Below are 17,699 nucleotides of genomic sequence, written 5' to 3' on the forward strand. Positions count from 1 at the left end.
TTTTGCAAAATTAATAACCATAAATTTTCAAACATATAAACTACTACATTTTATATAAATATTTTAAATTACCTGAATTAATTCTTTAAAAAAAATTATCTAATTTCTGCTGCTTTTTTTATTTTCTGATGTTTGTGGGCTTGTCTTTCTTTTGTGGTGAACTTCATAATTGCAGGAAGGTTGACTTTTATTTTCCTCATTTACAGTTGAAGAAATTTCCTCGAGAACTGCACATGAAGAGGTAGAAGCAGTTTGCTTTTCTGCTAATGTAGAAGGTTTTCCGGACTTTTATAGGTGACTAATCTCAAATACATGTTTTTAAGTCCTCTTGATATGTTTTCCAAATTCTGTTCATATTCAGTAAGAGATCTTTGTGAATTGGATCAGTCATTGGATTTTTTTAGCCATATTTTTCACATGAGGTTTCTTTAGAAGCCATTAAATCATATTTAATAGTCTGCATTGCATCTAGGGAATCAATCTTAAGAGAGGTTCTATAGTCAGTGACAAGTGTATCCATTAAGTTGAATGCACTTTCCACTAATGGGCCATGGAAGCAGCTAAGGCAGGCTTTGACCAATTTAGCCAATGTAGGATACTTATAATCATTTGTGAAATCATCTTTTAAATTAAAAACTTTAGACCAATATTTATCAATTGTACACTTGACTTGATTTCCACTTTCATCAGATGTGTAGAGCATTTCTTTGGTGATATCAATATCACTCTGGTATAACCTTATTTCAGCTTCTACTTTTGACTTTTCATTATCACTAAAAATATGGGACATAAAAGATGATAATTTTTCAAAAGCTAATATTGTACTGGTTTTACCTCTTAGCTCTGGATCTAATGCTGTAAAACTAATTAGATATGAATTTTTAAGGGGTAATTTCTGTTTCATATGCTGTGCTGTATTAGGATAAGCTTTCATCAGAGAAATTTGGAATTCTTTTGCTATTGGATGATTTTTTGATAATTTCTTCAGGAGAGTGGAAGCTTCTGCACCAGTAAATATTACTTTGCTAGGTAGATGGAATTCTGGATTTGTGACATCAACCTTTAATAAATCATTATAAGATGTGCACTCTATATTTTCTGGCTTCATAAAAAAAGAGAAAAATTTTGCCATCAATTTATAAATACTGGAATGTATTAAATGAAGCATTGGTTTTTTTGTTTCAAATAATTTAATATATGTGTTGAACTCTGGTAATACTGCTGAATATAATGATGCCATATGCAATAAAGTTTTGTTTTGCATAACAAATAACCCATTTAGTATTCTTTTTTTCCGAGCTAAAGCATCCTTTGTGAGTTGTTGGGAATGCAAGCAAGAATACACCCCTTCAACAATTTTTTTCTGAGCTGCAGAAATATTTCTTTTATTGTATACTGTTTCAACATATGAAAAATAATCCCCCTTATCAGTTTTATCCAAGTAGTGAAAATAAAATGCAATAAGAGCATCCCACAGATCTTTGATTCTTTCTAAAACACATAAAATGTACACCCACCTATAGTCTGGTCTCTTCAAGGGCTTGAGTTTTTTAATGGCAAAGGATTCACAGATTTTGAAAAATTTTTCTCTTTTACTGCAGCTTTTCATATCAAAATAGATGTCATCAAACAAATCTTCTAAGTATCTATCAAAACATGAAGCAAATTTTTTTGCAAAGTTATTAGCTGTGTGACATGTGTCACCATCAATATCTAATAAGTGGGGTGCATTGTTTGATCGTAGTCTGATTTCAACACCCTTTTTTTTTCCATGCATGGTGTTACCTGAGTCCATTAATACACTAATTAAGTTTGCCCATGGAATATTATTATCTTCAATAGTATTAACAACTGCTTTAAAAACAGCTTCTGAATTGCAAGATTCCATCTTTAGAGATGCAAAATGATGAACTACAACTTCATTTTGATTGTTGTCATAAAACTGCACCAATATTGCCAGTATACTTTCTTGAGCATTGCTAGTACTTTCATCCAAATTTAGAGAAAATGGAATCTCCTTTAAAGATTTAATGATATTTTCCTTAATAGTTTTTGCAAGCCCATATTTCATCTTATAACATGCAATAGTCCTGGACATTTCCAACGAGTTTAGTGCCGTCTGATCGCGGCTCAACTGTTTGCAGAGTTCAATTAAATTGGGAGCTACATTGAAAGAAAGAGAATTCTCGGCGATAAACGAAGTTATTAATACCTCTTAGCGTGCTTTTCTTGTCACTATATCCAATGGCCTAGCATCAGTCTCCAGTAAGTCATCAGTATTTTTTGAATTAGCATAATTACTTAAAGTCATTGAATGTCTAATGCACTTTGAATATTTTATGTGCGTCACAGTTTTAGAATGATTTGTGAAAGCCTTGAATCCTTCCTCACCATACTTCGGCAGTGAGTTACAAAAAACACAATATGCTTGTCCATCAACATTTATTTTCTTGCACCATGTGCCGATGGTATCCCCATCACCATCTCTCTGTTCAATCCAATTCCACCTAAATGCATTCCGGACACCTTCTAATTGTATAATATCACTATTTATATCGAGAAATTTCATAGCGAAATTCTCTTGCATACATAAATAAAAAAAATATTTCAATAAACGAAACGAAAAATTTACACGTGCATCAATAAATGAAACGAAAATTTTATGCAGCGGAGAAAAAAAGTTGAGAAGCGATCAATGACAAATAGCTAATACGGCGAAAAATCCTCCTTCTCTACTTATTGGCGACATGCCAGGAGAGATAAGACCTTTGAACCCAGAGTCACGTGATTACACATCTGGTCGAACGAAGTCTTTCCCTTTTTTTTTCTGCCACACCTACTTGCCGAAAAGAATCCAGAAGAGAATGTCTGAGAACCGGGGGAATGAGTCATAACTCGTAATAAGGAAAGAACAAAAATGAAGTTTTTCCCCCTTTTCACGCATTATCACTGCCTTTGGAGAAAGAAAGGAAAAGTTTTTACCACACACACTGACCTTGCATTTTCTGCTTTCAAAGCAAACAAAATTACCCAGATCAAAATAAATAATTCATTATTATTCCTACTTCCTTTTGAACGACGATCCCCGGAGTTTCCAGGTATCGAAGTTCAAAATCCCCAGAATTCCGGGGTTTCCCCGGAGCACAAACACCCCTGATGTATCTCAAGTAGTCTGCATGCAATCATTGAACCTAAATACATATTTACATACATTAAGTTTAGGATGAAGAGTATATAGAATGCAAGTAATTGAAATAATTATCTTAAAACAAGCTGAAGCAGGGATTCAGACAGTAATTCTGAAATGATAAGAAAGGAATGTTTTCCAACAGAAATTTTATAAATTATTATTAAAAGGAAAATGAAATATGCCTCTTTTTGCAAGAATAATAAAGTTTGTTTTCAATGTTCTCTATTATTTTTAACCTGATAACAACTCAGCTAATTTTTTATACATGACTGATCTAGATGTTCTGTTTACGTATTATAGTTCACAATCATAAATGCATAATCCAAAAGAACTAAAGTGCATACATATATTCTTCTTTAAATTGCATAATCACATCTTTGCACTGCATGAGATCTTTGTGATACAAGATATGTACACTGCATTAGAATTAATGGATACTGACAATATAAAAACTATTACTCACTGAAAAATGATTAAAAACAAACTGTACAAAAGCATTAGTTAATATAAATTAGCATGTTTGCCTGTTAGTCAATCTCAAAATAATGAATTTAAAGCCAAACTTATGAAAATTTAAAGATGATAGGAAATTTTTCTTTCCTGTTTTGCTGTGTATGGTTATTTCTGATAGAAATGCAAACATCACATCATGATTTCAGAGAATTTACCAAACTTTGATAAAGTCTTATGAACTTACATGCTGTTTTTACATGCTGCTTAGTGCATTTTTTAGTTCCTAAGGTGTGTTACGAGGAGGCATTTAGCATAATGCACTTTGGTGGCCAAAGACCTTGCACAACCTCAGTTAGGTTTAAGTCTGGAGAGTAAGCTGGTCAATCTATTTGAGTGTTATTTTTTGTTTCCAAATATTCTGATAACAAAGATGTTGGATGCAGACGACCATTGGCCAAGAGCTCTCCTAAACAGCCTAACATGGAGTTCCAAGATCTCGTCCACATCTGTGGCAGATAACAAAGATTTCATCAAAAATATACAGCTTGGTGTAGCTATTCTTGGTAATGTCACCCAAACAATGGAATTGCTTCCATGGAAATGCAATCTTTCATGAACAAAGAAAAGCGAATTGTGTGTTCTTCGCTCCAGGTAAAATACATCTAAAATCAGGCTACATCTAAACTCGTTAATAAATGTTCTCATATTTCTTTGCTTGACTGAACATAAAATGACATTACTTAAAATGGGCCCCTTTGAAAGATGAAGTGAGTGCTTATTCAACTATTGGTTTTCTTGCATGCAGTCCAATCACATGAATCCAATAGAATGCCAATTTAAGTTCTTGTGTGATGGTTTAAAACCAACTTTCTTGTAGTCGTTTCACAGTTTTTTTTTAGCACACAATGAGAAAAAATGCAGTTACTTTTTACCACTTTTGATCAGGCTGTCTACTAACTAAATCACAACTTAAAAGGTGATTTTAAGTTCTTCATGTCATACTTTGAGGGATATGAATATTCAAATCCCTCAAAGTATCACATGAAGTATCACATATATATTTATATCTTGAAGCATTTCTGTTTGTTTCCTTCTAGAACAGTGTTTCTCAATCTTTTCTGTGCTATGCTAATCCTCTCTAAAATTCCTATGCTTCCCATTGCATATTCATAATTTTTAAAATTTAAAAATTTCAATGTTCACGAAAGAAACTTGAATAAGAGGTTTTAGGAAAAAATATCAAAGCATTTAAATGCCCCTGTCTATAGCAAAAATTATTTATAAAATATTTAAAATGCACCACAATTTAAACACCTTTTTACATATACATCACTTATATTATTCTTTAGTTTTGGAAATCTAAAAAAAATGAAATTTCAACTTCTTGAAGAAGATTTATAAATTTGAACTTCCCTTGTCCTCTTAAAACTCTGGATGAGCCCATTTTTTAATTGTCCTCCTTAACAATCGAATAGCTCCATGTTGGGAAACACTGCTCTAGAGTTTACCAAATTAACCACCATGTTTCCTTTCACTTAAATGACAGCTTTACTTAAATGAATCGTAATTAATGAATACTGATCGCTTTTAGAACCACAGTGGTTGTAAACAACATAACATACTCGATTCCAACATATGCCCATAGTGCAACGTGTTGTCATTTGCCTAATTTGAATATTTCACACACTAACTTATGCACAGAAATAAATTTTGTATTCAGTTGTAGATATTAGCATAAATAATTACACTACTGGACATAAGTTGAAAATATTAATCAGTGAGTTTTTTAATTTAATATTAACGAGCAGTGTATTATAACTTTACATCTCTTGAACACAGTGGTCCATGATTTCCTATTTACCATTTGTAGAATTATAACATGAAAAATAATTTAAAGTGCATTTTACAGATGATCTGTGAGATTCAAATCCATCTAGAGAAGAAGATCACTTATAAAGTCAAACCAAAAAATGCTCACTCACAGATCATGGGATTTGTTTGAATTAATGCATGATTATATAAGAGTACTATAAAGTTCTCTGGTTAGCAATGCCTATAGTTTATCAGGGGTGCCAGTTCTTGTCGCTGAAAACATTCCACAGCACAACAGGTCCACCATCATTCTGACTAGAAATTTCTAACCTTTTCTTTATATGGACTCGTTTTAAAAGAATGGTCTCCTTCGTTAAACCCGACATTTTTCTTTACAGTATACAGCATATAACATAATAATACTACAAATAATTGCACATAAATGATGTAGATAACAATTAGACTAAGAATCTTAACAAACATTTATGAAAAAGAATGGTTTGTTAGATTTATTATTTTTTGTGTTATTTCTAATTTTAGAAATATAAACAATTTTTCAAAAACAAAATCAAATTCGAATAACAAAGTTTGGTTTTAATTAATGATGGCTGTGCTTGATGTACTGATGGGAGTTTTTTTTAACACTTGGCATATTATTGCTTAACTTAATTTTTATATATTTTTATCTCATTCAAAAATATTCAACTTATTTTTTGTTTTTGACAGCAAATTATTGGCTTGCCTAAAACTATTTCTGCTAGCTAAGAAGAGAAAAGGGTTAATAATGTTGGTTTAATAAATTATTTTATTTTGGGGCATTACCCTCAGATGACTTTTAAATTAATAGTGTTTGGAATAAGACTTGTTCTTGAATATCTTCCTTCAATCAATGCTTCTTGCATCATAATATTAGTATATATTTTCTTTATTTTATGATTTTTTTCATACTATATGATTTTATTTTGTTTCAGTAAACAATTATCGATTATATATATATGAATTTTTTGGAATCAATGGGATTTCGATTATGTCAGTCAACTGCCAGTTCATTATATTACTGGATTGAATCAGTTGCTGGTTCCTTACATCTGTATGCAACATATAATAAATCAAATTCATCCAACCAAATTATCTTCCTGATTAACCTATTTGTTTTTCATTCAGGGAGAAGCATAACATTTTAAATTATACAAAGTGACTTATGTTTATGTATTCTTACCAAGTGTATTACAAATCATTCTTATTTATGTTTGGAAATGACATTTTATGGACTTTAATTCATTTACCAAATCACATATTTATATACTTTTTTGTTATTTTAGGGAATTTCAGAAGAATTATTTTCAAGCCTGTCAAATTTATTACCAGCTATATTTAGGGTATCCAACCCTCTTGTTCTAAAATGAAAATGTATCTTCCTGTAATATTTTAATTAGTATAAAATAAAATGTAAATATTTGAATTCTGCATCTGAAATTAGTAACAATTGTAGAGATTTATTTACAAAGATAAAGCTACAATTATCATTAATTTATAAGTATAAACAACTCAAAAGAAAACTTTTATGAAAAGAAAATTCTTTTTAAAACTTCAAAAGGGCCCACAAATGTCGTGATACATCTCAACCCCATGCTGGACTGGTAGAATAATGAAGAACCAGTTTCCCATTGATATTGAAACACTGAAAAAAATTATTAATTTTCAATTCATAACTAAACAAACTTTATGAATTTTCTAATAGTGAATTATTTTGAAAGACAGCAATATATATTTTATGGAATTTTATAATCATTTTCTAGCATTAACAAAACTGGAATTAACTTGTTAAATACATATGTAGGCTAAAGAAACGTACATCTGTTTAATAATAAATTAAATACTTTTTCTCGGTACTTTTCAGATTTTATATGTAGCAATTACTCTATTCCCCCCCCCCCTTTTAGCACACTCAACAGACATATTTCAAAATTTTGAAGAAATTGTTGCGAAATAATTACTCAAAAATCAAAAAATGGATCTAGATAATTTTGATCATCACACTAATATTTGTAGTTCTAATAAATAAAATTTTAGCACCTAATAAAGTAATTATTCTGTCAAGTATTAAGAAATTACAAACTGTCATATTTTAAAATGCAGGTTCTTGTTACATGATTGTGTGTCATTATTTTGAATTTCACCTATTTATAATACAATCTATACATATCAATATGCTATTTTATTAAGAGAATTGAATACATAAATGTAATATTAAATCATAATTTAAACTTTATAAAATTTTAAACTTTGAGTTACTTATTAAAATATGAAAAATTAGTCTAGAGTGTATTTTTAATACTGTTCATTTTCAGCATGAAAATATAATTTCATACAATAATGAGCATTCACTGTATGATATTAAAAACAAAAAAGTTGTTATTACAAAATATTATACACAAAAGAAAAAAGATCCCATACATAATTTTCACAAAAATAATAATGAAATTAATTGATTAAATATTAGTTATTTTGGATGTTCTACATTAAATAAGTTCAAATTGTTTCTGTATTGCTGGTTAATTTTAATTCCTAATTCTAGCAATTAAGTGATTGAAATAATGTATTTTAACATTTCACTTTTTATACATATTTAAAAATATTTTCAGCACTTGCAAATTATACTTAAGTACTTTTGTTGAGAATAAAATATCTACCAATCATTTTAATATGCATTTTATTTTGTTAGTTTATTTTAAGAACAAGGTTTTAAAGAAGTCCTGTAAAAAAGAACTGTCTGTTTTTGTTATGAATTTTTTAGGTTTGATGAAAATTCTTTGCACTAAATAGCTGTATAAAAACAATTTTCCCTTTTCACGTGTTGTATTTCAAATAACCTCACTACAAAGTATTTCTTTTCTTAAATTTTTTACATGAATTTATATAAGAAACATAAATGCTAAACTCTATTAGCTAAACATTTTATCTTTTGAGCTATAACTTTCAAGTTCCTTCAATGTTGATCCTGGAAATATTTTCCAATTGTGAAGTATATTTAGTTTCTTTGAATAAGAGAATTCTGTAAAAAGTATTTTGAAAATACGTGAAAGAGTTCTATAAATGTAAAAATCTAATTTTTTATGCTGTTTCCATAAAGAAGAAAGTCCAATTACTAGAGTGCAAATATGAGATCTGGAATCATTGGTACTTCAACATTCTGGAATTTAAATCATCAATTTATATCTAGCGAGACTACATGCAGAATTATAAAATTAAAAATATAAAAGCTTGTATATGAAATAATGAAGCATTTGTGGTTTTAAGGGAACCAAAGTTTATGCACATGCGCACACACAAAAGCTCAATATTAACATTGTTCATTTCATTAAATATTTTTTCCGTCATAAGTTGTTTTTTCTATTTAATTTGAGAGAGTAATTATTTCTTGTTCAGTTGCAAAATTTCATTCTTCAAGCCAGCAATTGCCACATTGAGAATTTCTATTAAGTAATCAATCAAAATCTTTCCAGTGTCAGCAACCTGTTTATCATTTTCTTCACTATCAGCATTAATATTTTCTGGATATAAAACTGTACTAGCAGTTTTGCCAACCAGTAGCTGATTGGGACATTTTCATCACAACAAAGACTTCAGTGATATCATATTCATAAAGCATTTTTTCACACATTCCATCAATCAAAAAATTTCAGGATTCTTTTCTGTCAAAGGCTAGTCATACTTTTTTTTTTTATTATTATTTGGCATAATAAAAAAAGTACACAGAGATTTTGACCTTGGATGCTAACATTACCAGTTTGATTTTCTTTCCTCAGCACCAGCATCACTAGTTTAGTTTGGCTTCTTTCCTGATGCAACCCTGTTTCTCATTTAATCATAGTGTTTCGGTTTGACTAGAAACTTTCACTATGCCGATGTTCCGGTTTGATTAGAAACAAACTTTTCTCTGCCTCAGAATGGCAACAGTGAGAACTTGACTTTAGATTTGTTATGACGCAGCTAGAACGCTGCTCCTGAGATGTAACATTAGATTCGATTCTAGATTAGATTAATTTTAGTATTTTAATAAATTCGTTAAAGCTAGATTGAGTATTTGATCATAGAATTATAGCTGAACCACCGCTTGCAGAAATTTAGATGTGGCATTTAGATACGTCGTTAGATAGTTAGATGCGTAGGCAGCGACATTCGTGATTCGAATAGTGTACATTAGTGCGTACATAAACACATAGTTTATTATTTGTTGAAATAGATTTTTACAATTTGGGATTTGTCTAGAGATGACAACTGGCTCTCCTATTTCTTAAAAAAAAGGGGGGAGGCATGCTACACAAAGGAAGATTGCATTTGAAGAACCATCTCATAAAATTAAAATGAAGCTTGAAACTACCATGTCAGCTTACCATAGATTTTACTGTTAATTGGTTGATGACTGGGGCATTGTTGCAATAGAAGACTTCAGTAGTATTTTCATTTATCATTTCTTCACATAATTGGAAAGTTTCACTTTTTACTTGTACCTGAAAACTCTTCAAATTCGTGGCTATCATCATTATCATGAAATATGGTGGCTGGCTGTAAACAAGCTGAGTTCAGTATTTTCTGCACAGTAGGTGATCAGTGCAGTTGGGATTCTGTATAAATGAAACATATTCAAACTGAAATTTACCTTTACTTAACAATCACTTGGGAGAACAGCTTAACTGCCACCTCTCAAAAATTGGCATAGCTGCCAATCTAGAAATCTTGAAAACCAGCAGAATTTCACATTGTACAGCGACACCATTTGGAAGGAACTCAAAACTAATTTTTTAATTCACGTTTTAGTGCAAATAGACTCCAACTATTACAGATTCTCTGTAGCTTCAGAAAATCATGAACAACTATGGATTTTACAGAAACAGGGTAGGAGAACCAACACACAAAACGGAACTAACTAATTCATCCGATGATTGGCTGAACACTCGTGTCATCATATATCACGTGTTGAGTGTGTTGCTGGTTTTGAAGAATAGCCAATCGTAGATCAGTAACTTCAACCATTAATCACTTGCCTCTGCACTCCAAGGTTCGTTGCTGCTGTATATGGCTTGCTTAGCCTGCCTCGACTTCATTGTTGAGATTATGGCAAAAGCGTAATGTGTGTATGTCTTGTGAACTGTAATTCAGCTGGAAGTTTTTTGTTAATTATGTAGCCTTGAACGAAGAAGCTAAAATTATCAAAGCAGAAATTTAAAGATTCATATTCTTCTGACTTTCCATGTACTAAAGCATCTGAAATTTCTCTGAATCACACACATTGCAGTGTGTGCAACAAAGACTCCTCAGTTGCACATGGTGAAAAAGATGACTGTAAATGGCATTTTTTTTCCCTCAAAAGTATAAAGAACTTAGCACTGTAAAATCTAGAGAAATAACAAATCTCTTCCTAAAAGACGATGAAACAGATGCTATAAAAGCTACCGATTTCAGTTTCGGATCATTTCAAACAGCTTTTCAAAGCAATGCTTCCAGATTCTGCCATAGCAAAAAAATTTCTTGTAGCCATACCAAAACTGCTGCTATTGTGAAAATGCTTGCAGATAGTGCTATTGCTGATGTTATCAAATTAGTGTGCAAAACATCATTTTTTCTATGTACTGATGGAAGTAATGATAACAAACTGTACCTTTCGATTATAACATATTATACCGAAAGAAAGGAGAGTGATAATTATTTTATTGATTTCTATTTTAAAATGCACGAATAATACCCGAGAAGGTATTTTCAATTGTATAAATGAAAACATTAAAAGCAAAGGTTTAGAATGGAAAAATTGCTTATCATTTTATTCAGATAAGGCTAGTAATATGATGGGAAAATTTAAAGGTGTAGCATCGTTTATCAAACTGCATCAATCAAATATAATCAACCGAGGTCGTCCGTGCATATAGCTGGAAAAAAAAGGTACTGAAAAATTAATTGGTTCAGAAATCAAAATGTTGTTAATAGATATATATTTTTATTTGGAAAAAAGTTCAAAATGGAAGCATAGCTTCAAAGTTGCTCAACAAATTTTGCAACAAAATGCAAAATCTCATAAAATTTTGAAATATTACAGTGTGACATGGTTGTCTCTTTTAGAATCTATGACAAGGATTTTAGAACAGTGGGATGCTCTGATTAATCTTTTTGGTGATCAACGAACAGTGAGAATGAAGGAAAGAGATTGCAAAACATTAAAAAAAATGTTACGCTCACCTACCACCAAATTGTACTTATTATTTTAGAAAAATACTTTGCCATTGTTTATAACAATAAATGATAATGTGCAGCAACAAGCTCTTTATTTACATAAATTGACAAGAAAACTTATTGAACTTTTAATGAATTTATTTGTTAGATTCATAAAACCATATGTAATTTCTAAAGAAAATGAAGATGTTACTCTAACATCTATTCCATTTCAGAAGTCTAAACAAAAAAAAAAAAAAAAAAAAAAAAAAAAAGTGATTGGTGCAGAAACAAGATATTTAAAAAATGCCGAGTTGAATGAAAGTGAAATTATTTTTTCAATTTTGTGCGATCATTTTTTGTAACTGCATGTTCATATATAATGGATAAATTTCCACTAAGTGATCCATTTCTAAAACACGAAGTTGCTGACATCAACTTGAGAACTGAAGTTTCAGTTTCATCTGTTCTTTTCTTGATGAATACTTTCCCTCCATTATTGATGAAAAATATCTTAATCAAGTGGAAATTGAGTTTTCTATATAAAGTAGGTGATTTTAAAGAAATTGTAGATGTGCATAATGATATAGCATGGGGAGAAATTGCCACATTAAAAAATATGAATGGGTGTATTAAATGCAAAGTGTTGCCTATTGTAATGCTTGCTGTCTTAATATTACCTCATTCAAATGCAGCTTGCGAAAAAAATTTTGCTATTATTAAAAAAAAAAAAAAAAAAAAAAAAAAAACAGACTGAATTTCGACCAAATTTAGGTCTTAAAACTACGGAAGCAATTTTGAATTAATATGCATGCAAATGAAGAATTGTCTTATAAAAAAATTCTCAAAATCAGAACTTGAGCATGTTACATATAAATCTTTGCAGCCATAATTTATAAATAAATTATAAGTATTTTTAATAGTTATATGTACTGGTTATCTACATTTTTAAAATTTTATTTGCCTGTGAAAATAAAATCCAGAATAAAGATATACGATTTATGGATTCTGATTTTTTCTATGATTAGTAGTGATTTAAAATATTTGCTTCAGGAGTTAAATGACAATTTCTAATTAAATATGCATATAATTTAAAAAACATATTTTTCATTATTCAGTTTTACAATATATACAGTACAACTCCAATTATCCGAATCGCTGATTATGCAAATCGCTTTCAGAATTTTTCAGAATCAACTGAAGAAGAGAAGGAAAAGAAAATAGAACCTCAAGAAAAGTAAAGGGAAGAGACAGGAGAAGAGGAGGATGACATATCACTTGAGGAATTAAACATTTTTTTGAAAATTCCTGGATGTTTAAAAGTTAGTGCTTGAGGATACAGCAGAATGGATGGTCTGTGATTTATCAGACCCTGGGTTACAAATTTTCAGAATCAACTGAAGAAGAGAAGGAAAAGGAAAAAGAACCTCAAGAAAAGTAAAGGGAAGAGACAGGAGAAGAGGAAGATGACATATCACTTGAGGAATTAAACATTTTTTTGAAAATTCCTGGATGTTCAAAAGTTAGTGTTTGAGGATACAGCAGAATGGATGGTCTGTGATTCATCAGACCCTGGGTTACAAATTCTAAATCAGTGTTTCCCAAACTTTTTTGTGCTATACCCCACCTAATCCTCTCTAAAATTGTTAAGCTCCCCCTAGCTTATACATAATTTTTAATATTTAAAAATTGAAATGTTCGTGAAAGAAACTTGAATGATAGCTTTTAGAAAGAAATGACTACGAAATTTTCTGAGTCCATTATGTCAAAGTGTTGCCTTTTCATTTTAATTAATTAATGGCTCTTTTTTCTTAAAAATAGTGTTTTTCCCCTCCATTTTCAACATACAGTACATACAGTAATTAATTAAAGTGTACGTAGAACCATTCTTCAGAAAAAATCTAATTATCCAAATGGCTTCTAGTCCCAATTGATTCAGATAATTAGAGTTCTACTGTATATGGATTTTAAATGTAATAAAATTGATTACAATTTATGATTAATTAATGAATAGTTATATGCCTTGTGCGCTGATTTTTAAAATTGTAAAATTGTTGTTTGTGCATCGACTACTGACAAGTCTTGCTGCAGGTTAGAGTCTATGAATGCATGGTTCAGGTTACTGAACCTATTTGTGATTCAGTTCTGATACAAAACATATTAGCATTTAATTGTATATTCTGAACGTTATCCAAATTCTGAATTTTAAAAGTCCGAAAGAGCAATGTCAGGGCTATATGGTGGGTGTGGCAAAAGCTCCCATTCAAGTCCATAGAGTCCAACCGGTGAATGCGGTCATGTGGTCTTGCATAATCTTGAAGGATCATTAACTTTTTGTGCCTGAACTCAGTTCAATGTAGCATCTCACTGTACAACTTACTGTCAGGGGCTTTATCTTTCTTCAGATATTCTTTGTGAATAATACCACACCAGTCCCACCAAATGTAAAGCATGATCTTTTTTATTAGTCAAACTGCACTTTCCAATGCTGCCAATGGGCTCACCACGCACAGACCAACACCCTTTTGGGCCTGTGTTATTGAAGAAAATCCACTTTTCATTACAAGTGACGACCCAATCCAGAATTTTGTCATTGCATTGATAAAGCTTATTATAGTGAAGGCCCGAACATGTCTGTCCTCATCAGCTTGAGTCAGCTCATGTGGCACCCAGCAATTGAACTTATACATCAAGTTTATGCAATGCATAAAGTGACTATTCGACATGGCACTAATGTCTAACTCCTCAACAGGCTCTTGAGTAGTTGCATACTAATCTCTTCCACAAGTTCTTGTAGGCCAGTCAGAGCACTCTGCTTCTGGAATGTCATAGGAATGCCTTGTTTTTGAACTTTCGGTACCAAATCTTCGCAGTCTCACATGATACAGCATTAGTGCTTAAAGCTATACACATGATTTGGTGACATTGTCAGGGTTGCCACTCAAACTGGAGAATGAAATTCCCTGACATTTCCAGGTTTTCCAGGTGTGTTTCAAGAAAATTCCAGTCTATCCGCGTAATGTGCGTTGGCTGTGCTAAGATTTAAATTAATTATGGTATTTACTTGTATTGTGCAGCAAATTCACTTAATTATTCAATAAATCCCAGAGGACATTTATTCTTAATTATTCTTGGTATACTTTGTTTGATAATTTTGTTTACTTTTCCACTTAAGAAACTTGATAAAATTTAAGATATATACATTGGATAACAAATGTTATGTTTTATTTAATTATTACTCATGATCATCACCAGTTCAAGACGAGGCTAGTCCGGTCCTTATAAATCACAATGCAATGCTAAATAGTTAGGTTAGATTTTAGGTAAATTTAATTTGTGTGAGGTATGTTCTTAAACGGCACCTTAACACTTGAAAACACATATATAATAGTTGTTGTTTTCTCCACTGAAGATTGAGATTAGAATCTTCCCAATCTGGAATAAAATAAGGCTTTTTTTGCAGACATTCTGCAGCTAAACGAAAGAAAGAAATCTATTTTAATAAATTGAGGTATTTTATATTTATTTCGCAGCATACATAAGGAAAAAATATGTGCATTAAATTTCGTCATGGTATGTACACATACTGCTAGAATTAATTTCAGGATTATGCCAGAAAATTTCCTGAAATTTGGAAATATTATTTACTAATAATAAATTTAGAGGGAAGAAGCAACATTAAATTATATGAATAACATAAAAATAAAGATAATTGCTTAAAAATTGAATTAGAATAATTAACGATATTTTAGCGAATAATATTACATGGTTAGCCTAGATGACTGATTACTATTTTTTTTATTTTACTGCAAAATGGCAAGGCATTTATTAAAAAAAAAAAAAGGTTTAAAAAGATTTTGTGGTAAAATTCTAGTATACGGTAAGGCTTTGGCACGATTTTGAAACTTGTCGCTAAGACCAAAATGAACCGTTTACTGCACATCATCATGTCACCAAATCCCATTGTACCATACATGGAGATTATTCTAACTAAAGAACGTCTATGTAAAGAAGAAAAGGTTCCATACAAGTAAAATGCTATTACGCCACTAGAATGCAGAGGGAAAATTTGCCAAGGGATTTGGCGAAGGAACCTGGCAGCCAGAATTTCCTTCTCCGCGATGTGTACCCGAAATTGAGAAACACGTGTTAAGAAGAAACGTTCTTTGACAAAAAGAAAGCTACAAAAAATCCAAGAAGAAACGTTTTATCAAAGGACGTTTCTTCTTTTGGATTTTTCGCAATAATTTTAAAAACGGATTTTCGTAGTTTTATTTTTCCCTGAAAATAACTAATCCATGAATTAATTTACTTGCGCCAAAAAATATTTTCTTTTCGTAGACTAAACTTCACGGTTGCGGTGCCGTGCGCTACAAATATAACAAGCAGCAAGGTGTTTCATTTACATCGCTCCGCATCTGCGAGTGCAATCCAGAGCTGTAACTCGAGAAATAAACAATCTCGTTGTTAGGCGACGTGTGCACCACGTTATTTTCATTTTTACGATAAATGCTTATCGACGTGGTGTTCACATCGCTCGCGGTTTGAGACAAAAGCATCTCGACGTGCGTGACACGTCTTTTTAGCGCATGTGGTTAAAGAAATTTTAAACGATATTCATTTTATGAACTCTTGATAACATGACCTTCGAACTTCGACACCGGTTTCGAGCTTTGGCAACAGATATATCACGCATGCACAGCTGTTTCCCTCTATGATGGAACGGAGCCACGTCTGTTGCAGAAAGGTTTTCCTTCTTTACAATACATATGCTTTGATTCTAACCTCCATGGTACCGTATACTAGGATTAAATCCATTTTGTTTTATACGAGAACAGTACTTTCTTTAGTTCATGCATTGCACATGCGATTCTCGAGAATACTGGAAACCAAAAGTTGCGGGAAACTTGCGTTGCCTTTCTAAAAGACAATCAAATTGGAGCTGCGAAAATTGGCTCTATGCCAGCTGCCCGAATGACTCACGTGATACACGATTCACCAAAAAAGTTATCTCTTCCGACGTCGGCGCAAAAATCGCCTTTTTTGGCAGGATCGTTGTATGAACTTCCCTGACTTTTCCAGATTTTGACAAAAACACTTAAATTCCCTGACTTTTTCCTGAATTGTTTGGTCAATTTTTGAATTCCATGACTTTTCCCTGAATTGTCTGGTCAATTTTCGAATTCCCTGACATTTTCTGGTTCTCCCGGTTTTCCAGGTAGCGTGGCAACCCTGCATTGTGTGACTAACTTTTTGCAACAAAACTGGAAGTAAATGATGATTCTAATCTGGTAGCATGATAGCTCCATTTCAGATACCTTGTACTTAATGATAGTTTTACTTCCTTGTACGAAGTAAAAAGGAAGTATTGTAATCGCGAAAAGTTTCATGCAGCATATTTCGGTACTTTTCCGTTTCGCCAGCACAAATCTCGCCAAGCAGACTTTATTGGGGCCAACATACAGTATACACATAAATAATATTTAAAAAATGTTAGTTCTAAGAATTCTTTTTTTGAAGGCATAAACATTTTAATATCGCTTAAAATTTTATAAAAAGCCAATAAATAAAGACAATTTGTTTTAAATCCATTTTGTTTTATACGAGAACAGTACTTTCTTTAGTTCATGCATTGCACATGCGATTCTCGAGAATACTGGAAACCAAAAGTTGCGGGAAACTTGCGTTGCCTTTCTAAAAGACAATCAAATTGGAGCTGCGAAAATTGGCTCTATGCCAGCTGCCCGAATGACTCACGTGATACACGATTCACCAAAAAAGTTATCTCTTCCGACGTCGGCGCAAAAATCGCCTTTTTTGGCAGGATCGTTGTATGAACTTCCCTGACTTTTCCAGATTTTGACAAAAACACTTAAATTCCCTGACTTTTTCCTGAATTGTTTGGTCAATTTTTGAATTCCATGACTTTTCCCTGAATTGTCTGGTCAATTTTCGAATTCCCTGACATTTTCTGGTTCTCCCGGTTTTCCAGGTAGTGTGGCAACCCTGCATTGTGTGACTAACTTTTTGCAACAAA

The 17,699-nt window shown here is 31.6% G+C and overlaps 2 protein-coding genes across 3 annotated transcripts in view; one reads left to right on the forward strand and one right to left on the reverse strand.

The window, feature by feature from the left end:
- The window catches only part of LOC118183572 (FERRY endosomal RAB5 effector complex subunit 3), a 58,816-nt gene extending 51,899 nt beyond the window's left edge, over nucleotides 1–6,917 (forward strand). Inside the window, exon 13 of one of the 2 annotated variants that reach the window (XM_085824985.1) lies at nucleotides 6,778–6,917. In XM_085824985.1, the coding sequence (XP_085681111.1) occupies nucleotides 6,778–6,861 (84 nt within the window). In that variant the 3' untranslated portion in view covers nucleotides 6,862–6,917. Of the gene's footprint in view, nucleotides 1–206; nucleotides 297–6,777 lie in introns of those variants that run through there. The other variant, XM_085824986.1, reaches the window with a different exon arrangement.
- A 14-nt stretch (nucleotides 6,918–6,931) lies between these two features.
- Nucleotides 6,932–17,699, reverse strand: part of Atg12 (Autophagy-related 12) — a 97,929-nt gene continuing 87,161 nt past the window's right edge. The window contains exon 4 of the mRNA XM_085824988.1: nucleotides 6,932–7,136. Coding sequence (XP_085681114.1) covers nucleotides 7,077–7,136 — 60 coding nt within the window. The 3' untranslated portion in view covers nucleotides 6,932–7,076. The remainder of the gene's footprint in view (nucleotides 7,137–17,699) is intronic.

The sequence above is a fragment of the Stegodyphus dumicola genome, chromosome 10 (genome assembly GCF_044657685.1).
Source record: "Stegodyphus dumicola isolate Sdum_Otavi_A_Nest chromosome 10, ASM4465768v1".
NCBI lineage: Eukaryota > Metazoa > Arthropoda > Arachnida > Araneae > Eresidae > Stegodyphus > Stegodyphus dumicola.